The following is a 25,281-nucleotide window of genomic DNA, read 5'->3' as shown; positions in this document are numbered from 1 at the left end:
CTTAGGTGCGAGAAACAACAATTTTGTAAGTATGTCGTAAAATCGGAAAGAAGCCCTTATTTTCCTTTCGTTTAAGCGTCGCGCTTAATTTTAGAAACGAAAATTAGCAATTTCGTAAAAAGCCAAAGTAGGTGTATTGCTATGGTACCAAAAGGCACTTGACAAGGGTGCGAAATGCTCCCTGCTGAAAGTTTCATAGGTCCTGATAAACATTTATGTGCGTAGATGGTGGCTCTTATCACGCGATGCCAAAATGAACAACACCTGAGGACCCAGAGAAAAGGAGAAGCCTGTAATAATCAATAAAAGGCAAGACGTGGAAAGTGATGTTAAACACCCGTCTTTTAATCGTAAGAGGAAACGAATTTACCTCTGGATCGCGTTCACTGCTCCACGCCAAACGAATGCTTTGCCATGATAAACAACAACCAAATCTCTCAAGAAAATTTACTCTTTAGTCTGATACATTTCAAATTTATCGTGGTTAAAATTTTGATCATTTTGTTTAAGAAAATAGAGGATTTATGTACGGAGGGGCATGTTCTTTTCTCCCTAAATTGTCCATAATGTGGTAGATTATCAAGTTAGCGACCACACTTCAGTATCGCGAAATAGCGGTGCAAACGTAAGGGTATGGCAAATTGCGATAAGGTCCTTAGTAGAAAAAAATAGATGAATTATATAGATTCAACATTACTGAACTCGCTGTCTCAAACGGTATACTCTTTGCCCACAAATTCAATTACCATGAATCAGGCAATGCAAAGTGTTACTTTACTTTCTTGGCAACAGAAAGTCAACATTTTTTTCTTTGTCTGGCTTTCTCTTGATGCTTTGAGTCCAGAGAGATATCAATGATCATCATATCAATACGAGCAAGATGTGATATTTTGACCTTTTTACACGTCGTTCGGTATGAACGGACCAATCAGAAATAATGCTTAAACTTCTTATGCAATTTTGAAGCTAAATATTGAATCAGTAGTTTCCCTCTTTTATGGTGGTATCGACAAATATATTTCACAGACAACGTACATGTAAGGAAATTTAAAAAACTTTTCTTTGGGTATGTAGTAAAGCGGACAGAGGCAGTTAGTTGTTCTTGTTTCAAGCGTTGCATATACAAAATTAAAACGTTTCACGAAGGATAATAGTGGGTGTATTGCTATAGCAACATGAGGGACTTCACAAGGATGCGCAGTACTCCCCTGCTGAAGTTAGGGTAAAATAGCCAAAAAAAAAAGAAGAGGTATAATTTTATTTTGTAAAAAATATCCATATATTTCAAATCTTTTTTTTGTCCACTTGCACGAGATCACACTTACTGATTGCTCGGCTACTGGGAAAATGGCAAATGGGAAATGTCTTCAGGGTTGATAAGTATTAATGGGTTTTCAAGAAGTGTTGACAGCTAATAAGCCGTATCTCCATATTAAGATCCGTTTAACGAGTCACTTCAGAAATGGCAATTTAAACTGTAGAGTGCCTAGGCTAAATATTCCCAAACAGCCTGCCTATTCTAAAAATTCCCAACAAATTTCTCTATTTTAAAATAGCAGCCCATATAAGAGTTCCTGTTATAAATAAATACTCTCTTGTTATTTATGAATAGAGATTATTTTTCCGTTTTAAATCAAGACAAAAAAGACAATGTGGAAGTTTTAACTGCATCTTTTAATAAATTATTAGCGATATTTGGAAAATATCCGCTAAAGAGCATTACATTTACTGTATTCATTGGCTTGATTTATTCCTCAACTATCCCTTCACCTTGTTGCGTGGATGATGAATACCTTCAGCAAGGGTGCTTCAATTCAATCCTGAAAATAAAGCGAAAAAGGAAAATAATTAATACTAAATTTTATAAAGGTTATTTAAGAAAAAGGAAAAAAAAAAAAAAAAAAAAAAAAAAAAAAAAAAAAAAAAAAAAAAAAAAAAAAAAAAAAAAAAAAAAAAAAAAAAAAAAAAAAAAAAAAAAAAAAAAAAAAAAAAAAAAAAAAAAAAAAAAAAAAAAAAAAAAAAAAAAAAAAAAAAAAAAAAAAAAAAAAAAAAAAAAAAAAAAAAAAAAAAAAAAAAAAAAAAAAAAAAAAAAAAAAAAAAAAAAAAAAAAAAAAAAAAAAAAAAAAAAAAAAAAAAAATTTTCCTCTAAATAAAAAGAGCCAGTAGACCCATAACAACCAAAACAAACAGGAAACGCAAAGGAATCAGAAGAAGCAGAACACCCAGAGACACCAGACGAATTAGGAGTGCCCGAAGAACCAGCACAGACAGAAGATCCAGAATAATAAGGAAACTCTAGAAGAGCCATAGCGTCCAAAACAGAGCAAAAAAAAAAAAGCAGAATTAGAAGATTTAGCAGAACAACAGATGCTTACTCACCGCAAAATGGAGCTTTCCTGGTTGTTTTCATGTAGAAAGCGCCAAACTTTTTGGGTTGATCAGCTCCAAACCCCATAGTGGGACATTCGCCATTACACTGCAGGCACTTTCCATCCTCAAAGTCATTGTAGTTATCGCATGGAAACGCTTTCCAGGAACATCGGTTTTGTACTGATGCGATGAAGTATTCCGGAGCCCTCATGTGGTCACAGACAACAGTTTTGAATAACTTGAATTCTAAGAATAAAAAAAATAATTTACCATGTAATGAGTGAGGGACACAGTAGCATACTGGTCTGTTCAGTAAGGCCTGGAGACGCAAGTTTTCAACTTGCGCCCACTTGCGACATCGTTTGGCCAAGACTTGCATGTACTTGCGTTGACTTGCGATGACTTTCGTTCGCTTTGGTCGAGATCAAATTTGTACGCAAGTCAACGCAAGTTTTTCACCGTTTGGCCACATAATGCAAGTCAACGCAAGTCTTGCCGTTTACTTCAAGTACTGAATGGCAGCTCGCGCAGTAGCAGTGAACTGGGTTTTTCGACAACATGCGTGTACTTGCGAGTAAACATGCGATTCCGTTTGGCCAGCCAACGCGAGTCTTTACGCAAGTTCAACTTGCGATAACTTGCGTCCAATTGCGTTACCGTTTGGTCGGGGCTTTAGAGTCCGAAATGTTGGGATGAGGTGGCGTTTCATTTCCAAACGTTGTACTAGAATAGAACATTTCAAACACTCTACTTACGTACCTAAGAGAGAATACTTACTGAATAAATTGTTCTTAATACAACCGGGCTGTGTGGAGCCACCATTTGGCCAAAAGTCGGTGTGTCCAACTGCTTCGCCTGTCCCGAGACCCCATTTTCTAGTCGCATCGGTGTGAATGACATCAACATACTTTGCATCACCTTTATCCAATCGGTACTTGGGGTCCACGTGTGTAAAAAATCGTCCGGCAGGATCTAAACCTGTTTTTTTTTTTAGAAGAAACAGAGAAATGCTGAGTAAGTATCAACTTATACCACTGTGTGGGATATTGCAAGCTACCAAACCCCCTTAAACTGTAGCCTGCGTTGCAGACGAACTAAACCCTGGTATTGCCTATACCGAGGTTTTGTGACACGTCCGGCTGCGACGCAGGGTATTTAACTGGTGTAAAAGAAGGTTATTCCTGGCATACAGAATGCCAAGTTACCTTTTGAAGTCTTGATCTCAGTGTTTTAAAAACCTATTTCAAACAATTATGTTGTTTGTTTTTGGATTGTTTGTTTGCAAACAGTAATTTTGTTTACACTGGAAAAAGAAAATGCAGTCTGTTTCTAGCATTCAGTGACGCTTTTTTCTTTTTTCAAAACGCTTAAAAGCAGCTTGTACCAAACCTGTTATGCGGCCAAGAGTCATTCCACGATCCTTCAGATAACTGCCAGCGTACCCAGCGGTCTGAGCACCAAGACTGAATCCCACAATGTAGAATCGGTCAGCCAAACTGGGAGAACCGGAAGAACTGGAAATCAGGAACCTTATAAGCACTGCCACCTGAGCCCCTACAAGCCGAGTGTTTTGAGCAGCCTGTCCATATTGAATTGTGTTTGCTCCTTTACGCCAGTCAACCAAAATAACATTGCAGTCTTCTCGTTCCAGTAAAACATCTTTCATACGTGTGGCCCAGGTGTCTATACTCTCTAGATGAAAAAGACAGGCATAAAAGATAACTCTTACGCTTCTTTCGTGATTTCAAACTTCCCGCATAAACCATAACCCGATAGTGCACGCTAAAGCATAAACCAGTTGTAATTTTTTTTACGAAATAAGGTAGAGCACCCTTCGCTTCAGTGTACAACGGTGATCAAAAAAAACAAAATACTTGGCATCTTGTGGGTATTTGACATTAATGGTAGATACAGATAATTGCTGTTTCTTGTGAATGGTTTATTATTTTCACTTAATCTAGAATCTTAGGCTGAGGCTAACATTTTGTAGTCCATTATCAAGTAAATTTATGTCTTCTTTAGTGACATATTTTGTCAAAAATTAAATTCAACTTTGTCGTTATTATTTTTAAAATGTTTTAAAATTAACACTTACCAGTGTACCCATGGATCACAAAGATCGTTCGCTTTGTGATGTCGAAGTTTGGAGCCGTCAGTTTTCCTTCATCGACGTCATCAATAATCCCAACTCCATCCCTGGTGAACATGTGAAACGATGTTCCAACCTTGTCTGGCTTTTGGGGAAATTGTACACGCAACGCGCCCAAACCGGGTCGTCGCTCAAAGCAACCGTACTTTCCATAACAGACTTTTTTTCGGAAGAAGGAACTAAAAAACCCTAAGTGGATACAAAAAAGCGTCAGTGAACATGCACCGATCCCTTCACCTACTCTGCAGTGTGTAGAGGTACAGTAATCGTGTCTGTAAAGCTTACTAACGGCCAGTTTACACGAGCAATTTTTATGTGACAAAAATATTTGATCGTGTAGATGGCACAACGATTATTTGTCAACAGTTCACGTTTACTGCACCGTGGCCCCGCTCAGTAATGACTTTGGATAGCGGAGACACGCAGAAACAAGGCGTGTGCAGTGCTCAGTGCATGGGAGATTAGAAGATTGGGGACTACCAATGCTGTCGCAATATTTGCCACATTTTATTTGACAAGTTGTCTACACAACTCGACTTTTTCCCATGTGGCAACATTTATTTGTCACATAGAAGCTAACACGCCAGCCCTCAAAGCAAATATATTCATATTTGTCACATAAAATTGGCCAATTCCTCGTTTCGTCTTTATGTTTGAAAACATTGTTTGGTTGCTATTGAAATGCAGCACATGGCATATTGAGAGTCAACATTACTTTACATTATTTTTACAACTTAACGGACACTTTTACGAGGATTTTTCTGCTTTTCAGTAAAAAGTGCTAAAACTGGCGAAGTACTCCCGTTATAAGAGTTAGCTGTTTTTTTAGGTCACAAGAGCAGAACTTGAAAAAGTCTAACGTTTCCGATGGCATCACAATAATAAATAAAAATAAATAAATAATTACGAATTTGTTGTGCGCAAATTCCATACGTAAATGTTCAAATGCGCATTACAAAAAAAAAATGAACGTTACACGCTAAAAGTTAAAATTACAGCTTAAGAACTAAAATTCTTAAAAACTAAGTTATAGGTTAAAAATTACAAGCGTTAAAGTACAATTTATACCTAACTAAAATCTAAGAAATTACAATTCTATTCGGATTTTAATAAAAACGCTTTAGAAAACAAATATGGTTTAAGTTTGCCTTTAAAATCGGTAACAGTGTTCACATATCTGATGGCTAAAGGAAGAGCGTTCCAAAGTTTTGGGGCAGCATATGTAAAGGAGCGATCACCCAGTGTTACCTTGGATCACTTGTTTATAGCTTCAGCACACTGGCATAGTAATTTTCAACAAAACTGGACCATTATTAGAAGGTTTATATACGTCTTTATGATCTTGAATTTTTGAAGTGAAGCTCGTGACATTGTCCCTTTAAGCATTGTTTAGGCCGGGGCGGCAGGGAAATCTGCCGGACTTTTAACCAACGTCTTGCAATATTATTGTTTAAGACCCGTGTTTTAATCGTAAGAGAAAACAAATTTACCCCCTGGATTGAGATGACTGATCCACGTGAAAATTATGTTGTAATATATGCGTGAAGTATGTTTGTATGTTGAGTTGCATTAATATGGGATTAAAACAAGCGAGTTGAGCACTTTGCCGCCTTCGGGCATTAGTTTATTTTATTCGTCGCGTTGCTTCTCCTGATAGACTACATATGTCTTGTAAAATAACCAAATCCTCCTGAAAATGTACTCAGTAGTCAAATGCTTTTTTCATTAATCGTGGTTGGAATTTTTATCACTTTGTTTGCGAAAATAGAGCACTGAGTTATGTTAAGAGCGGCATGTTGCTACCTAATCTGTCCAATGTCAGCAATATGCGACTGCGTTTGATATTACAAAGAAACGGTGCAAATATTAGGGTGTGGTTATTTGCGATGAGGTCCTAAGTACTGAAAATTAGATGAAATACAGAGATTCACTACTGAACTAGCTGTGACAAACGGTATATTCTTTGTCCACAAATAAAATTACCACTGATTAATCGACAATTTTCCTTAATTGCTCTATAGCTAATTTAAAAACCGCCTAAAAACCGAACCAAAATACAAAGTGTTTACTTAGCTGCCTAGCAGTGGATATCAAATTAATTTACACTTAACTTATCCTTAATAAAAAATGACACATGTATGTCTTATTTTTGCATACCTGCTAGACAGATCAAGTGAAGCGAATCGAAAAGAAATTAGTGTTTTCTTTTATGCTGTGCGAAGCAGCAATTGTTTTGGGAGTAATGCGAGCTAAAGGCTGTTAGTGTGATAAAAAAGAAAATAACTCCCTTCGTCAACTATATCCCTTTGTCTGGCTTTCTCTCGATGCTTCAGGATGCTTCAAGCAAGATGTTAATGAAAATTATAACAATAAGGCCAATGTCTGATATATTTTGACGGTTTTACACGTCATTCCGCACGAATGGAATCACAAACAATGCTGAAAATTCTATCGGCCCTCCACACATTTCTTGTTGAATGCCATAATTTGTTATCAAATTCACCTTCCCTGGTTGTCAAGCGACGTACATCGGCCAAACAGCTAGAACTCTTTTCATCCGAACGCATGAAAGTAAAGTGCTAACTCTGACAGAGAGAGCACAAACTAAAATAGATCTCATTAAATTCAGTTTCACTTAATTGTCATTCAGCATTTGTGAGATATACCGGATACTTAAGTACTGAAAACGCAATTGAAATCTTCTCCTTTACAAAGAGGCATAATAATTGTATCAAGTACCTAATTATAAAATAGCACAATCTCTCAACAATGCACTGAAATCCAAAAGGGAACACTGCCTTTCCGCATGAGTATTCTTCTGTTTTGCTTTCCATTTGTTATTTGTAGACCTCCTTGTATTTATATTTTTGCATAAGTCTTACAAATATTGATAAATTCTGTAAATTGCGAATCGTAATGAGAGTAGCATTGTATGTGAACTCATGACAGCCAATACATACCCTGTGTTTGGGCCGTCATTGTCAGTGTCAGGAAAAGTAAAATAACTCCCTTCATCAACATTGTTCCTCTGTCAGGCTTCCACTTGATGCTTTGAGTCCGGTAAGATATCAACGCTTATCAGTATATCAATACGGGAAAGATTTGATATCTTGACCTTTAAATACGTCATTAGGTGCAAACAGACCAATCAGAAATAATGCTTAAATTTCTTACGCACAGTTTGAAGCTTTAACTAAAATCTTAAATTGTTATTGTGTGATATCTGTGATATCAGACAGTTTAAATCGGCAAATATACAACTAAAAACGTACATGTAAGAAACAACAATTCTGTAGGTATCTAGTAAAACCTACAGAGAGAGTTAGTAATTCTTGTTTCAAGCATCGCACATACAAAATTAAAACGTTTCACAAAAGGCAATAGTGGGCATATTGCTATGGCAACATGAGGGACTTCACAAGATGCGCAGTGCTCCCCTGCTGAAGTTCAGCAGTCGGTTTAACTAGACAAACATTAGCAGCGGTGAGGTTTTACTTCTCTAAAAATTATCCAAAGTTTCTTGGCTTGCGCGGAATGACACCAGCTCGGCTAATGGGAAAATTGCAAACGGGAAATGTCTCCAGGCGCAATAATTAATATTAACATAGGTTTTCAAGAAGGGTTGACATGAAAAGCTATTCCTATATCCATTTGTAAACAAACTTAAGAGCAGTTGGATAAGAACAAATACATTTTATGAAAATAGCGGCTCTTATGAGATTTTGTACCGCAAGTGAATATTCTCTTTTTAAATTTATGAATCGTTATTACTTTTCTTTTCTTCGACTTTGCTTTTACGTTTCTCGTTAACATTCACGATTCCATTTCACGATTCCATTTCCAGGGAAAAGGATTCCATTTCCAGGGAAAAGGAACAGAGGAGCTTGATGAGCCACTGTGGACACAGACGGATATATTCGGGTCAACTTCGGAAATATTCCGAAGTGTTCGGGTCAACTTTGGAAGTCTTCGAAAATCTTTGGATGACTTCGGGTCAACTTCGGAAAGAAATGTAATTGGTACTCCTAGAAGGTAGAATTTGGGATTAATTGTACTGCTCTCGTCCAAACAGAATGAAGAGTGAATATTTTAGTTTTTAAAATAGCGGAAATTCTCGAGTAGAGGTGACATTCATCTAGCTGTACGTTCGAGGGTTACAGTATGTTCAGTCTCAAGGGCCCTGAGAAGTTCTAGCGCTCATTAACTGGAGGCAGAATTCAGCCTATTGGATGTTTTAAATACTTTTATTTATCGAGATATTTCTGCTTAAGGGCGATTCATATCCTAAGCTTCTGTGAGGTCATCTACTTCTCTGGCGTCCACGTCGCGAGGACCTTGATTAAATTCCTGCGAGTATAGAGAGCAACCACATAAGTGACATTGAATAAATTGATAGCCTTTTGTCACTTTGGGAATTAATTCGCTGTAATGAACGATTCGCCCCCCCCCCCCCCCTAGTACATATCAGAACTTAATTAAGAGGAGGAAAAGTTGGACAAAAAGTATATGATGCACTACAAAAACCAGAGAAACAAGATGAAGTAGAAAAAAAAACAAAGAACTAAAACAAGCGTGAGAAGAAAAAGATGATCAAGACAAACACGACCAACAAGAACAATAAGAGCAAGAAAAGCGAGAAGAACAAAAACATTAAGAAGAACAAAGAAAACATGTAAAACGAAAACAACAAGATGTACAAAAGAACAGAATAAAAGGAAAGGACAGGAAAGACAGGACTTTTATCCCCCCCCCCCCACTTTTTGTATTTTTTTAATTAATGTCTTGCAGTGATGGGAGTATGCCTCCCTTGCAGGACCACTCATAAAGATGAAGATGTAGACGAACATGAAGAACAAGTTGAGCAAGAATAATAAGACCAAAACACAGAGAACAACAGGAGCAAACGAGTAAAATGAACAAGATAAATACGATGAACAAGGCGAACAAGAGAGAACAAATTGAACACAACGAACAAAAATAACATGGAGAACAAGACAAAGAGAAAAAAACAAGAACAACAATTATAGGAAGAGACAAAAAACAGAACAAACAAAAAAAAAAACAAAAACAAACAAACACGAAGAAGAAGACGAAATAGAAAAGAAAGAAGCATACTTACCACAAAACGGAGCCTTGTTGTTTGTTTTCAAATAGAATGTTCCACTGCGCTTGGTGTGATCAGCACCATACCCCATACTGGGACATTCACCATTACATGTCTAGCACTTGCCTTTCTTAAAGTCGGTGCATGGATACGCTTTCCACGAGCAACGGTTTTGTACCGTTGCAATGTAGTATTCAGTAGCTCTCATGTGTTCACAGGACACACTCTTGACCACCTCTAGCGAAAAACAACAGGATACAATTCAAGCAACAAAAAAGCACTGTAACATGTTCAAGTGAGGAGATGAATCTTATCAATCCACCGTACCGAAAAAGATGGCGACTGGTACATTTACCTGAAATTCACAGTGCGCGTTGTGCCCTCTTTGCTGTGTCAGGTTTGCAAGGCACTGTGGTAAAATGTACAGCCGCCATCTTTTTCCGTACGGTGGATTACATATTGATTTTAGGGAAGTCGTATTCAGTTTATGGACGTGTCGGTGTAAAGAAACCAACCCTTCTTTGAGCCACTTCCAAAACGATTTTGTTGACTAAGTACCAATTTGAAAAGTACATTAATTTTCTTTTTAATCAAATAGGCGAAAAAGGAAAAATGGAGGATGTTTGAGGAAACAGAGGTAATTAACTTCTAAGTCCAAAATAACGTTAAACTTGCCTGTATTAAGTACAATAATTTTGTTCTCGTAATTAATTATGGTGTTTTGTGAACTGTAACTAAAGATATTAATTTACTTTAATTCAATTTTATTATTATTTAATTGAAGACGACTATTGTAAAATACGTTATTGTGGAAAGTAAAAAAAATAAAAAAATCTTTAACTGGTGCTCGATTCTTAAACGTCCCGAAGAGATTTCGGCCCCGAAAACCTACATTGTTTGCATGCAGAATGCAGTTAACCACGGCAGCACGATTCAGTATACAAACTGTATTGCCATTTGATAGAAAATGCAGTTAAAAAATAACTTTCGGAACCGAAATGGCCTCGGAAGGTTTAAGAAACTCCTGTCACTTACGAATTATGCTGAAACGACAACCAGGCTGATCGTAACCTCCGTTTGGAAAGAAGTCGATATGCCCGACCTTTCGGGAAGTCCCGAAACGTCCCGCATCTGTGTGAATGACGTCAACGTACTCAGCATCGCCTGGATCCAATCGAACTGCAGCATCCACGTTGGTAAAGTATGGTCCCGCGGGATCTAAGCCTGGAATGAAAATTCATAGAAAATTTGTTAAAGTACTGTATTGTTAAAGGATCTACGTCACGGGGATTAATTTTGCAGATTTTTGGTTAAACTGTTCTGAAATAAGAAGTAGGCAACGTAACCGATTTACTTCATTTAAATCGTGGAGCACCTGGAAACTAGCGAACAGCTAAGCGTGTACTTGTCCACGTTAAATAAAAGATGTCTGTCTGTCATGTAACCCTTGAACAATTTATCTTTGAACAGAGAAATCAAACATGGCTACAAACATCGATTCTTTGAAGACGCACGAAAACAACTTGAAAAGTTTAGCCTCAATTTTTCAAGTTGCAATCTATTTCCATCCTAGCCATCCGCAGCCAAAAACGCTTGTTAATAGTTTCAGTACTCTAATATAGCAATTGTTTTTAGGTTTCCTGCGACAAAAATACAGTTGAATTCCGATAACTCGAACCTTCAAGGGAAATCAAAAAAGGTTCGAGTTATCGAGGGCAAAATTAGTAAGAAAGTGACCTGGAGGGGAATAAAAAAGGTCCGAGTTAGCGGGAGGTTCGAGTTATTGAGAGTTCGAGTTATCGGGATTCAACTGTATAAATTTTGACTGTTCAGAAAAATATGTTAAAATGCGCGACAAAGCCCCATTAAATCATACCTGTTATACGGCCAAGCTTCATTTCGTGTTTCTTAAGATGGCTTCCAGCGTATCCTGCAATCACAGCACCGAGGCTGAAACCAACAATGTAGAACCGCTCAGCCAAACCGGCAGAACCGGAAGAACTGGAAATCAGGAACCTTATAAGCTCTGCTGTCTGAGCCCCTACCAGACGAGTGTTTCCAGAAGCTCGTCCATAAGGAAATCTCGCTCCTGTTGACCAATCAACTAATACCACATTGCAGTCTTCCCTGGCTAGAAGTGCGTCCTTCATTCGAGTAGCCCATTTATTTTTATTTTCTACATGGAAAAGGAGATTCAAACCTCATGTAAGGGAAACATTATAAATAACAAGCCTAAGTTAACAACAACAACAACAAAAACTTCAAAGACAGCTAGGTTAGCGCAAGTTTGGCGTTAGGCTGACACAATGTTGGCACATGGTTGGCGAAGTGGTTGGCGCAATGTTGCTACTAGGTTGGCAAAAAGGTTAGCGCAAGAGACGCACATGTAGACGCAGGAGTTGATGAAAGCTTACCTGAAAAGCCGTGAATGACAAGGATTGTTCTTCTCGAGATGTCGAAGTTGGAGGCTTTAAGTTTTCCTTTATCGTTGTCATCGATGATTTGAGAGATTTCCCTGTTGTTTCTTGTATAGAGGTGGAAGCTTGTTCCAACGTCGGACGGGTCTTGTGGCAGCCACACCAAGAAATTGTTGAAGGGTTTGTCACGGGTGAAGCAACCATACTTCCCATAACAAACAGCGTTCGCTGTAATTGGGAAAAAAGTCAAGATATGCCTTGTATGTTAATGAAACTAGCAGATAATGTTTTAGAAGCATTGCTAATCCCCCTGAATGGAATGACAGTCTATCCCAGATTAGTTACTTCATAATTTTATATCAGGTTGCGGCAACCTTTCTCCGGTACTCATTTATATTCCTGGCCCCATTTGTTTGAAGGGCGGTTAACACTGGATAGCGATTTAATCGGTGGATAGTGTTATCCATCCTTTGAGCAACCGGGACCTGGGGGTGAAACCTATCTTGCCCAAGATACCGAACATTAAGACCTGGAGACCCCACCGTCGCGTGGACATGTACTCTTATAACAACCACTCGTTTCACCACGAAAATAATTATGCAGCCGATTTCTCGAACCTGTAGGGAAAACGAAAACTGCTTCGAGAAATCGGGAGTAAAAATACAGCGGAGTACTCTCCTAGGAAAACGAAAATTGGTTCGAGAAGTAGGGAGTTTCGAGAAGACGAGGGTTCGATAGCCTGTGTACAGCCGTCCCGCTCCGCTCAAAAAAATCGCGGAGCGGAACGGCTGTACACAGGCTAAGGTTTCGAAAAATCGGAATTCGACTGTGTTATATATCATTTCAGGCAAGAGGCAGCATTTGAAACTTATACTTACCGGTTGATGCGCCAGCAAAAAAGAAACACAGCATAAAATTCAGCATTGTCTTAGATGGCTGATGACCTGTGACTTTGAGATTTTGTTTTAAACGCGAAGCTTAAATAGAGTTTTCTGCGACATAAGCTGCTTATGTACCAATATTAACTCCTTTATCAACTTTGTTCCCAAAGAAAGAGGCAAGCTGGATAAGCAAACTTTCAATCGACTGTTTTGCAAACACTTGAAGCAGTCAATAGTAAGGTTTTGTAGCTTCTTGCTACCCACGTTGATTTGATTTTTTTAGCAACAAATCTCGGGAGAATTTGAAATACAGTCGAATTCCGATTTCTCGAGCCCTCAGTTTTTGTAAACTCCCCATTCCTTGAACGAATTGATTTTATATATGTTTCCCTTGTATAGTACTTCTCTGTAGTTTTACTTCCCATTTCTTGACTTCGAAGCAAAAGTCGTTCCACGTGGACGCTCGAATAGCGGGATTCTACTGCACAATTTATTGGTCCAACATTAACTGTATAATTATTTTTTCTCATAGATAAAAGCCAGCCCGTTTAGTTAAGTATTCTTTCTCGTTGAGAAATTCTTTATCCTTTGAATTATTGCTCTTTTCAACCGAATTTCTGCACAAGTTATTGTATTCTCTATACATCACTTTTATTTCACTCTGTTGTCAATCAAAATTAACCTTTGTGAGATGTCTTTTCTTTTGTTTAATATAAGCATAAGATTGGGTAATCGAACTTGCAACCGACTGTTTTACAAACACTTAAAGCAGTCAATAGTAAGGTTCTGATGGTTAAACAGAAAAAGAGAAATTTTAAGTGTTTTCTACTAGTCGTCTACGTTGATTTGAATATTTTAGCAATAAATTTCGAGAGAAAAGTTGAAATACAATTTATGCCAACATTAACTGTATATTTTCTCTCATAGACAAAAGACAGCCCTTTGTTAATTATTCTTTCTCTTTTAGATATTAAAAAAAATTTAAACGGTCCTATGATTGCTTCTGTCAACCGGATGTCTGCGCAAGTTCAGTATTGTATTCTCCAAACATCATTTTAATTTCACTTTGATGTCAATCAAAATAAATCGATCTTTGTCACAGCTTTTTTCTTCTGTTTAATAAGCATTAGATTGGTACTTAAGACTCCGTATGCTCTTTCCTAATATTGTTTATAAGGAACTGAAGAAAGCGACCCCCAAATGAAATAACAACGTCTCACTGTTTAAAGCAGTGCCGTAACAAGACGTTTGTCATAGACAAGGCAAGATCTGAGGGCATGCCCTTCAGAAAATTTTGAAATCTAGAAGCTCTAAAACTCTTTCTTCGACGTTTTCATATAAGGTTTACTTGAGAAAAATAAATCCTTTTCAATTTGGGATTATTTTCCTTTCAAAACATATTTTGTCTTTAATTTTGGGTTACAACTGAGACGAGGCAAGTGCCTCGTCCTGCCTCTTGCTAGTAACGGCCCTGAATTAAGGTTTTTCTTAACAATGCGCCATCAGTCACTTTGCTCGGTTGTTTAAACTACAACTGTATGCGTAGGCGAAAAGTCAAAATGATCTGTTATTTAAATGTTTTTTCCAGTCCCTATTTCAGTCCCGAATACGACAAACGCAGACCGTAGAACCCCAATTTCTCGTGCCTCCAGGGTGAAATCTGCCCGGGGGGGGGGGGGGGGAGCTACTCAAAAACGTTTTGTACGGGGAGGCTCCGCCCCGAGGTCCAACCCCTTACCCTTTTATATACCATTTTGACGGAAAAGGCACCCCTTTCATGTACCTATTACTGAAAAAAGGCACCCCTTTCATATACTTAAAGGACCTGGCATTTAACAAAAACAGGAAGTCTTGTTGTCATGTTTATGTAGCGTTTACTAAAGTAAAATGATACAGCCATAATGTGTGTATGTTCGAACTATTTTAATTGAAGGTTCTTTAAAATACCTAAATTGCCGATATTCTTACCCTTTCATATACCTAAACTTGTGAAATTCCTACCCTTTTATATACCTGAAACATGAAAAAGGTACCCCTTTCGGGCGAAGCCTCCCCGTATAGGTCATTATAGGGAGTACCCCCCCCCCCCGGGGTAAATCTGGAGGTTTAAGAAATCGGAGGTTAAAATAAGGAGTTTCCAGAAACCAAGGATTCGAAAATCGGGATCAGACTGTCTATTTCCACTATTTGTCAAGTTTTCACTAATTTATGTAAAGTGGTTTAAAGAAAAGTAAATAAAACCGTCAAGTTAATCTTATGATGACATTTTTATAGCACGTGTAAATTTGTTATTTTGTGATGAAGAAGATTTGACAGGAATCTACCCACACACTAAATGAATATTTTAATATACAGTGGCAAAGTACAGTAAAATCGCAATTTTTCGAACCCTCGGTTTCTCGAAACTCCTCATTTCTCAAAATTTTTCATTTCCAATGGATAGTACTTCTCTGTAATTTTACCTCTGATTTCTCGAAGCAATTATTGTTTCCGCTGGATGTCCGAGATATCAGGATTATACTGTACAAATGTTTTGATAGGCCCGAGTTAAAAGACCATCGGAGCCAAAGCTGACGTGATCTTATGATTAGGCCTTGAAGAAATGTCCTTCTAATAGCATTTTAAATGTGTTGTTCTAGAAATAGTAAGAACGAAAAGAAAGGAAAATACCTAACAGTATTTGAATCCCAACATATGCACAAGATGCGACTTATCAACTTTTAAAAATAAGTCCTCCCACGCCTATTCGAAAAAACTCATTTTCATTTTATTTTCATCATCATCATTTATTTGGCGATTCGAAATAATTATTAATACAAAAATAATAAGCCCCCAAGCAACCACCGGGCTTATAGAGAATGCCACCTCGGTTCTCAATTACTTAAAACAAGAGTTTGCTCGTGCGGTCACTGGCTTCATGCCTTCAGGGACAGGGTGGGTGTAATTATCACAAAGTGAATCTACTGATGTTTAAAATTGCGAAAAAATTCTCGAGTGGAGGTGGCACCCTGTTACGCTGCAAAATGTAACAACCAACGCAAAATGTAACTTCAACGCGAAATATACCAACTATTGACGCAAAATGTAACAACTTTGTTGTGAAGTGTTTTAATTACCAAGGTTGTCCAAGGTTACTCTTAGGTTTAAAGTCCAAGGTTGCTTAAGGTTAAGCCCGCACTCGCAGTTCCTTGGTTTTTGAGCAGTTTTGTCTAGTGTCTAGTTCGTAAGAGTCGTTTGGGTTGTCTTAGTTTCATTTCTCAGAGTAGCATGTTTGGGAATCAAAAACTGTGCGTGGGTCCCACCTACATGGGGTTCTTGGTTGGGATCTTAGTCCAACTCTGTAGTTTTATAATTAGAATTTAATTGGTTATTCTCTACTTTTGTTGATCATCTAACAAGTATGTTCTTACGAGTTTAATCATGCTGTGGGATATGCAGTAAAAGTTCCCACGCTCAGCAAACCCAAACATGTCTACATTTTAGCTATATTAGAAGAAATACTAGTTTGCTATGGTAAGTTGTGCAGTAGATGCAGAAGAAGTGTATTAAATTTCCTTGAAAAGTGCTAAAACAGTTAGAGTCTTAAAACCTCCCGCATGCCAAGCGATTCGACGCAAAAGAGCTTATAATTCCCCAAGTGTACTCCAACAACTTTCTAACGCGAAATGTAACAACGCAACAAAAAAACAACTCTAGTATCGAAGAAAATTTTTTTTCCCAAGGCGATTGCTTAAAGGCCATGGGTTCGATTCCCGTCGGGGACTCAGATTTTTTCTTTGTCCCATGCTCATGTCATTGTTGAACAATTCAGTGATCTTTATTAATCTATGATATTAAATATTAGTAATATTGTTCTGGAAATATTCCTGAGGTTCGCTGCCACTAACTGTACTCTAAAGCCTAGTTTAAACGTCGTATTCTACATGCGCCAAATCGAATCTCAATTTCAATCGACTTAAATTGAAAAAAAAAAAATCGGCATTTGGTTTAAACGTCGCTTTAAATTGTGCCGAATTGTATTGCTGAGCGCGAGTGACATATTCATTCATAAACCTGTGAAGTTTTTGGTAAATATTATTTGCCACTATTTGTGTATTTGATTCGGTACATGTAAAATGCGGCGTTTGAATCTACCGCATTTAGTTGATTTAAACGTCGCATTGGTGGGTGTGTTTAGCGGTTTTTTACTTGGATCGCATAATTTGACTGGCACAGCTGGACAAGAGGAAAAGTTTGTTCAAGTTTCCTTATTTATATTTCAATACCAGAGTTGTTACATTTCGCGTTAAAAAAGTTGCTACATTTTACGTCAATAGTTGTTACATTTCGCGTAAGCAGGGCCGTTACCAGACCGTTGCCATAGACGAGGCAAAATCTTGCTAGGAGGTTCTGGGGGCATGCCCTCCAGAAAATTTAAAATCTAGAAGCTCTGAAACTCTTTCAGAGACATTTTTTGATGACGTAGTTCTTGGGGAAACGCAATCTTGTTTAACTGGTGATTATTTTCCCAACAAAACATGTTTTGTTTTTAATTTTGGACAAAAAGTAGACGAGGAAGTGCCTTGTCTTGCCTCTTGCTAGTTAAGGCCCTGGTAGGTTGTTACATTTTGCGGCGTAACACACCCATCTAACTACTTGTGCGTCCGAGAGTTAAAGTATATTTTAATATATTCAAAGAATCTGAAAAGTACTATGTGGCGCTTAACCTGAGGCAGTAAAGTCAGACTATGAAATGTCATGAATACGTTTATTTATCGAGAAATATCTGTTCAAGGACGTTACATATTTTCATAATTTTATGTGAGGTCATCTACTTCTCTGGCGTCCACGTCGCGAGGACCTTGATTAAATTCCTGTGAGTAAAGAAAGCAACAACATACCGTAAGTAACATGGAATAAATTGATAGCCTTTTGTTACTTTGGGAAATCACTGTAAAGAAGGGACAAAAAGCATATGGTGGACAAAAGCTAAGAAACCAGGGAAATAAGTTGAAGAAAAGAAAAAACGATGAACAAAAAAAGAGTGAAAAGAAAAAGATGATCAGGACAAACACGGCCAACAAAAGGAACAAGATATATGAGCAAGAAGAACAAGAAGAACAAAGAGAACATGGGGAACAGGAACAACAAGATGGACAAGAAGAACAGAACTGAAGAATAAGACAAAAAAAGACGACTATGAAGAACAAGCTGAACTGGACCAACAGGGTTAACATGGAGAATGACAAAAATAAGGAGAACATAGAGAAACAAAAAAAAAAAGGAAAAAAAGAGTAATAAAGAACAAAATGGACAAGACGAAAAAGTTAAACAAGAAAAACATGTTGCACAAGACGAACAAAAAGAACAAGGGTGAGCAAGGAGAACATAGGAGAACAACAAAAGAAAAAAGGAAATAAAGAAAACGATGGACCGAGAATGAATTGCCGAGTGAACAAGTTAAACAAGAAAAAAAAATCCAACAGGACGATGAATGAACAAGAAAAGCAAGAGACAAAAAAACCCACAAAGAACAAGACGAAATAAAATAGAAAAGAAAGAAGCATACTTACCGCAAAAAGGAGCTTTGTTGTTTGTTTTCAAATAGAATGTTCCACTGCGCTTGGTGTGATCAGCACCGTACCCCATACTGGGACATTCACCATTACACTGCTGGCACTTTCCTTTCTTAAAGTCAGAGTAGCTTGTGCATGGATACGCTTTCCACGAGCAAAGGTTTTGTACTGATGCAATGTAGTATTCACGTGCCCTACTGTGTTCACATGTCACAGTCTGCTTCAATTCTAGTCAAAAGACAATGTAATACTCTTCAACCCACATTCTCAAACTCATTAATAGTTCATCGACTTAAAACAAAGAAAATCATAACCGTGAAGGGGGTTTGGATCCCCGATATTCCGTAGTTTTTGCTTCGATTGAGAAGCTGTATCAAACACTCGAGACAGTGTTTCATCGGCTATCCAAACACCTTTAATTTCGTAAAAAAATACTCCGTTGCGCGTCGTATTTAACTTTCTTGTTGATGTTTGAATATCCTGATGAAACACTGTCCCTTGTGTTTGATATTTTACTGTTAGCTACTGTTAGCTACTAGGACGTTGCGTCACCTGTCCCATCATCCTCAACTGGCGCGCGATTCCTTAAGGTCGCACAGGACCCTTGCTCATTAATACAATCATTAGCCAAATTTCTTGAGAGGGTGTTATTTTATCAAGTTTAATTCGCTGAATTCCGCTAAAACTTATCAAGGATAGAGCAGTTTTCAATTGAGTGTCGTTAAACCAAAACCAAAGTTATTACTCCGGCCAATCACAAAGGACACAGACAATAAAGTGAACCAATCAAAACTCGAAGCAAATACATGTAACCGGCACGAAGCGCGGGAAAACGTGCGCGAGCGAGTCACGATTGGTTTTGGTCAAGTTCTGATTGGCTGATAAAGTGGCGCGAGATTTTTAAGCCAATCACTGAGCGTAGTAATGCAAAACCAAAGCAAACGCAAATTACTTTCGACACTCAAGTGAAAACCGCTCTATTAAGGGATGATGGAATTACATCACGATTGTCGTTTTACTGAGAGATAATCATCATCATCATCATCATCACCATCCTTTATTTAAACACGATCAGATTTCAAGCACAATTTTTGTAGGGTTATGTGCTAACCTCTTTTGTGTTATGACAGAAAAAACTGCTGGAAGTAATTTGCTTACAAGAGAGTAAAAATGTGAAATCGAAATTTGAACCGTTCTATCTTCTTTTTGAAAAGGAAATTTCAAAATTCGCTTCTGTCATAACACAATAAGACACACCAAGTTAACGTTCCTCGCGAATCACCTCCTGAATTTCTTAATCGGCGGAGAAAACTTGGACACAAAATTGCAGGTTTTAAGGCTTCCGAGGACCGTCCGAGTCAATATTTACAACGAAGTGTGCCATATTTAAAGCTGTGAATCTAATATTAGGGACTTTCAGATTTGACTACGAGTACGACATCGAGTACGAGTACGACTTTTGAATTTCTACGCAATTGTATCCCCCAAACTATAACTCTTCTCTGTTGCTTACTAACACATAAATAAACGTTAGGCATACGATTGGTGTGATAAGTGATTATAGGAGGCACACGAATTTGATTTGAAAACTCGTACTCGTACTCAATCTCGTACTCGTAGTCCGATCTGAAGACCCTATTGTGTTTTCAGCGCACCGGACACAAAGCTGAGAACTATAACGTGTAATTACTTATACAATGAACCATATTCTTATGAATATTTCGTTTGTTGTCGGCTTTACTCGTTGCAGTTCGTGCATACTCTTTAAATAAATACATAAATAATGGTTCTGGCAAGGGTCCTGCGCGACCTTATAGTCCCGAAGAGTTTCAGAGCCCGAAAACCTGTTGTTTGCTAAATGTTTGAAAACAAGACTCATTTTTCTGAATTTTAAAGATGAGCAATGAATCTGACGTTTACAAAACATAAAACTGAATTGGCATTTAATAGGATCTGGAGCTAAAAAAAGCTATCAGGACCGAAATGGCATTGGGAGGTTTTAGAAACGCGCTCCTGTCGGTAAACTTATTAGGTTGGCTCCGAAATGTAACTTACGAATGATGCTGACAGGACAACCAGGCTGGTCGTGACCTCCGTTAGGGAAGAAGTCGATATGCCCGATCTTTCGGGAAGTCCCGAAACGTCCCGCATCTGTGTGAATTACGTCAACGTATTTGGCATCGCCTGGATCCAATCGAACCGCAGCATTCACGTTGGTAAAAAATGGTCCCGCTGCGTCTAAGCCTGGTATAAAAAATCAGAGAAAATTAGTAAAAAATGCTCTTGAGAGAAAATTAGTAAAAATATTTTTAAATGTAGTTTAAAATTCATGATTACGCAGGGAGAATACAATAGGATTTAAGATAAATTATACCACATAATTCTTTAATAACTCCCTTGCGAGTAATGGCAAAGTACACATTTCCAGTGATAATTTATTTTTCAAACATAGGAAATAATCTGTTTTCATTTTACAAAAAGAATGTGATCGCTTTATCCAAAATATGAGAAATATTTGATAGGTGACCATACTCGTTTACAAGAAAGCGACGATTTATTTCCCTCGCAGAGTCAGCCTCATAGAAAATAGCCGCCATTTTGTTCTTGTGCGCGCGGTAATTACGCGTTAACTTCTGCGCAGTAAGGATGCGCAATGCAAACAAGGCAATGACTTTAAATCATACCTGTTATGGGCCAAGGGTAATCCCGCGATCCTTTAGATAACTGCCAGCGTATCCCGCAGTGTGAGCACCAAGACTAAATCCCACAATGTAGAATCGCTCAGCCAAATCAGGAGAACCGGCAGAACTGGAAATCAGGGACCTTATCAATTCTGCTGTCTGAGCCCCTACTAGACGAGTGTTTCCACAAGCTCGTAGATAAGGAAAAAATGCTCCGTCTGACCAGTCAACCAATATCACATTACAGTCTTCTCTCGCTAGAAGAGCGTCTTTCATGCGAGTACCCCATTTATCTTTATTTTCTACATGGAAAAGCAGATTAAACACTGATGTAAGGGGAAACAAGCAAGTGGGAAAACAAATCCAAAAGACAGCAAGATTTGCGCAAGTTTGGCGCTAGGACAACGTTCCAAGGTTGTTACTAAATTGCCGGGGGGGGGGGGGTACTCAAAAAAGTTTTATACGGGGAGGCTCCGCCCCAAGTTCAAACCCCTTACCCTTTTATATACCATTTTTGACAGACATTGTACCCCTTTCGTATACCTTTAACTGAAAAAAGGTACCCCTTTCATATACCTAAGAGACATGGCGTGGACTTAAAATAGGATGTTTTCTTAATCAATTAAAAGCCCTTTTAAATAGTCAAATGACAGATTTCCATATATATACCCTTTCATATACTTAAACTCGTGAAATCCCTACCCTTTTATATACCTGAAGCCTGAAAAAAGTACCCCTTTCGGGCGGAGCCTCCCCGTGTAGGCCATTATAGGGAGAACCCCCCCCCCCCGGGCTAAATTGGCAAACCTACTTATGCCTAATGCTGGCTTAGTGTTTTCATAAATCTTCCCTTAGTTCCTAACAAACCTATATATAAATTTTGGTTTTATCACTAACTGGTACGGTTTTTCTGTTTCATTTTTTTCTTTAGTGTGTTTAGTGTGCAACCCAATCAAAGCATATTTATTTTAATTTGCAACTACTCAGCTCGTGTGATTTTTACTATTTGGGTAATTTTTTGCCTATTTTAGTTAATTTATTTTATGTGCTGCTTTTCTCTTTGTTTTCATTTCTGGAAAAATAAAATTGTTAAAAGGTTAGCGCAATAGATGGCACACGTGAAGGGCAAGGGTTGATAAAAACTTACCCATAAAACCGTGAATGACAATTATTGTCCTTTTCGAGATGTCGAAGTTGGAGGCCTTAAGTTTTCCTTCATCGTTGTCATCGATGATTTGAGAGCTGTCTCTGCTATTTCTTGTATAGAGGTGGAAGCTTGTTCCAACTTTGGATGGTTCTTGTGGTAGCCACACCAAGAAATTGTTGAAGGGTTTGTCACGGGTGAAGCAACCATACTTCCCATAACAGACACCGTTCGCTTTAAATTGGAAAAGAAGAAGAGATGCTTTGTAATTTAAAGGGACTGTGTCACGGCTGAGTGAGATTATTGTATTTTGTTTTGCCAAATACTCGCTATGGATCATAATGATTACAAAGTAATTTCTTCTATGGATCTAAATGACAAAGTCATAACTTCAATGAAACCAAATTTTTCTTCTGGGCGTAATGATTTAATTTGAAAAGCAAACGAGATTAACTTTGAAATCTGTTCATCGCAACAATATTTCAAAAACCCATATCGCTATCCATTTCAATCTTCGTCACTTTTGTCCATCCGTATTGTTCTTTTGTATTTAATGTGTTATTGAAATATTTCTTTACTGTTTAAGAAGTTATTTTTTAGATTTAAACGAATTTGATGGTCATTTTCCCATGCCTAAATTTAGCTAAAATCCGTGACACAGTCTCTCTAATGCCCCTGAATGTGGGACACCAGTTCTTCGTGGGTTACCCCCATATTTATTTTTTTTCAGCTAGGTTGCCCAGCTTTTTTTGTTACTCATTTATGCTCTTGGGTGAAAAAGATGTCTTTGCCCAGAAACTGGACCTCAGATCTAGAGTCCAATTAACGCATGTTAATATTCTTGGAGGGTCTATGATAAGTTTATCTATGTTTTCACACAGTGAAATTCATCAGCTAAGTCATTATCTACCGCCAGAGTCTATTTTACTCTGGCTTTTTGGCGGTTTAAGATAATTTTAAGTGCCGGTTTGCGGGTAAATTCGTATTTTATAATATATGTTTAAAGAAGGTTACGTTATGGGGATTTCGCAGATTTTTGCTCTTAACTGTTCTAAAAATAGTGGTAGGCATCTCAATCCGTGAAAAACATAATCTTTTAAAGGGACATGGTCAGCGTTCTTACGGCGCTGACCTGGACACTAGTTTTCACGTTTTGAAAAAATACCACTGTGGACTTTTTTCAAAACGAGCCATCAGAAATCTGCTTCAATCTTCTCAGTATTTCACTAAATGGGAAAATTTAGAAGAAAAAAAAACACTGAGAAGATTGAAGCAGATTTCTGAAGGTTCTCTACACGTATTTTGATTTCGGGTTAAGGTGGACTTTTTTCAAAATGTGAAGGCTGACCATGTCCCTTTAACATCTAAAGGAAGATATAATCTTAATTTGTGGATAGAAATCAAACTTCGAATTCGGCTAAAAATATCGCTTTTTTGAAGATGCGCGGAAACAACTGGAAAAGTTTAGCCTCAAATTTTTCAAGTTGCAATCCATTTCAATCCTAGCCATCCACAGTCAAAAACGCTTGTTAAAAATTTCAGTGGTATTTATTTTTAGATTTCCTACGACACAATATAAATTTTGACTGTTCAAAAATCTGTTAAAATCCGTAAAAAAGCTCCTTTAAGGTCAAGAAATTATGGCGGTTTCAACCTTTTGGAGAAAACGAAAGCTGTTTGCCGTCTAGAAACAACAAAATGTGGTGGTTTACAGAATAATTGACCCCATATAATAGACCCTCCTCTAATAAATATCAACCATAGGCCACCACGAATCTCACCACAAAAATAATTATATATCATATCAATAATGTTCCATCGCTAACTGAAGAGGCACTTACCGCTTGATGCGCCAGCAACGAGGAAACACGCTACTAAAATCAGCATTATCTTAGATGACTGGTTACTTGCAATTGCTCCTTTGAGATGTGGTTACTGACGCGAAGCTGTGGGTTAAGTAACATTTTGAATGCCATCATTAACTTCATTCCCAAAAGGTTGAAGTCAGCTGAGTAATCGTACTTTTAACCGACTGTTTTACAAACACTTCAAGCAGTCAAAAGTCAGGTTCTAATGGTTGAACGTGGGAAGAGAAATTTAAATGTTGTTTACTAGCTTTCTACGTTGATTTGATGAATTTGAAATACAATTTATGCCAACATTTACTGTATATTTCCCTCTTGAACAAAACCCAGACCTTTTTTTAATTATTCTTTCTCTTTGAGAAATTCTTAATCCTTTGAATTATTGCTCTTTTCAACCGAATATTTCTGCCCGAGTTATTGTATCCTCTATACATCACTTTTATTTCACTCTGTTGTCAATCAAAATTAACCTTTGTGAGAGCTCTGTCCTTTTGATTAATATAAGCATAAGATTGGGTAATCGAACTTTCAACCGACTGTTTTACAAACACTTCAAGCAGTCAAAAGTAAGGTTCTAATGGTTGGACGTGGAAAGAGAAATTTAAATGTTGTTTACTAGCTTTCTACGTTGATTTGATGAATTTGAAATACAATTTATGCCAACATTTACTGTATATTCCCCTCTTGAACAAAACCCAGACCTTTTTTAATTATTCTTTCTTTTTGAGATATTTATTTTTTTTAAAAACTCAACGGTCCTATTATTGCTACTATCAACCGGCTTTCTGCCGCCAGTTTATTGTATCCTTTTAACATCACTTTAATTTCAGTGTGACGTCAATTAAAATAAATCTTCAGTCAGAGCTCTTTTTTTTCTGTTTAATAAGCATTAGTTTGGGGTAGGTGAACTTTTAAATGACTGTTTTGCAAACACTTAAAGCAGTCTTAAGTAAGGTTTTGACGGTTGGACGTGGGATGAAATAAAATTTTAATGTTGTTTACCAGCTTTCCACGTTGATTTGATTTTTGTTTGGCAATAAATCTTGATGAATTTGAAATACGATTTATGCCAACATTTACTGAAAATGTTCTCTCATTAACAAAAGCCAGCCATT

The 25,281-nt window shown here is 37.5% G+C and overlaps 3 protein-coding genes across 3 annotated transcripts; all 3 read right to left on the bottom strand.

Moving 5' to 3' along the window:
- Nucleotides 1-1,664: 1,664 nt before the first annotated feature.
- Nucleotides 1,665-7,639, bottom strand: LOC144639317 (inactive pancreatic lipase-related protein 1-like). The gene is made up of 6 exons (XM_078498631.1): nucleotides 7,480-7,639; nucleotides 4,466-4,708; nucleotides 3,760-4,062; nucleotides 3,148-3,348; nucleotides 2,380-2,616; nucleotides 1,665-1,820 (listed from the first exon to the last, which is right to left on the bottom strand). Exons 1-6 carry the CDS (start codon nucleotides 7,538-7,540, stop codon nucleotides 1,810-1,812), a joined length of 1,056 nt encoding a protein of 351 aa, XP_078354757.1. The 5' UTR covers nucleotides 7,541-7,639; the 3' UTR covers nucleotides 1,665-1,809.
- A 1,117-nt stretch (nucleotides 7,640-8,756) lies between these two features.
- Nucleotides 8,757-13,483, bottom strand: LOC144639326 (pancreatic lipase-related protein 2-like). Its single transcript, XM_078498646.1, has 6 exons — nucleotides 12,919-13,483; nucleotides 12,038-12,268; nucleotides 11,500-11,799; nucleotides 10,659-10,847; nucleotides 9,639-9,860; nucleotides 8,757-8,866 (listed from the first exon to the last, which is right to left on the bottom strand). Exons 1-5 carry the CDS (start codon nucleotides 12,962-12,964, stop codon nucleotides 9,739-9,741), a joined length of 888 nt encoding a protein of 295 aa, XP_078354772.1. The 5' UTR covers nucleotides 12,965-13,483; the 3' UTR covers nucleotides 8,757-8,866; nucleotides 9,639-9,738.
- A 4,802-nt stretch (nucleotides 13,484-18,285) lies between these two features.
- On the bottom strand, nucleotides 18,286-24,228 carry LOC144639353 (pancreatic lipase-related protein 2-like). Its single transcript, XM_078498675.1, has 5 exons — nucleotides 24,143-24,228; nucleotides 22,305-22,535; nucleotides 21,169-21,459; nucleotides 20,532-20,729; nucleotides 18,286-18,704 (listed from the first exon to the last, which is right to left on the bottom strand). The coding sequence occupies exons 1-5, from the start codon at nucleotides 24,186-24,188 to the stop codon at nucleotides 18,361-18,363; spliced, it is 1,110 nt and encodes a 369-aa protein (XP_078354801.1). The 5' UTR covers nucleotides 24,189-24,228; the 3' UTR covers nucleotides 18,286-18,360.
- Between the last annotated feature and the right edge of the window lie 1,053 nt (nucleotides 24,229-25,281).

This window comes from Oculina patagonica, chromosome 14 (genome assembly GCF_052425735.1).
Source record: "Oculina patagonica isolate OP01 chromosome 14, crgOcupat, whole genome shotgun sequence".
Taxonomy (NCBI): domain Eukaryota; kingdom Metazoa; phylum Cnidaria; class Anthozoa; order Scleractinia; family Oculinidae; genus Oculina; species Oculina patagonica.
Note: the sequence above shows the minus strand (reverse complement) of the source record. Positions and strands in the feature narration are given on the sequence as shown.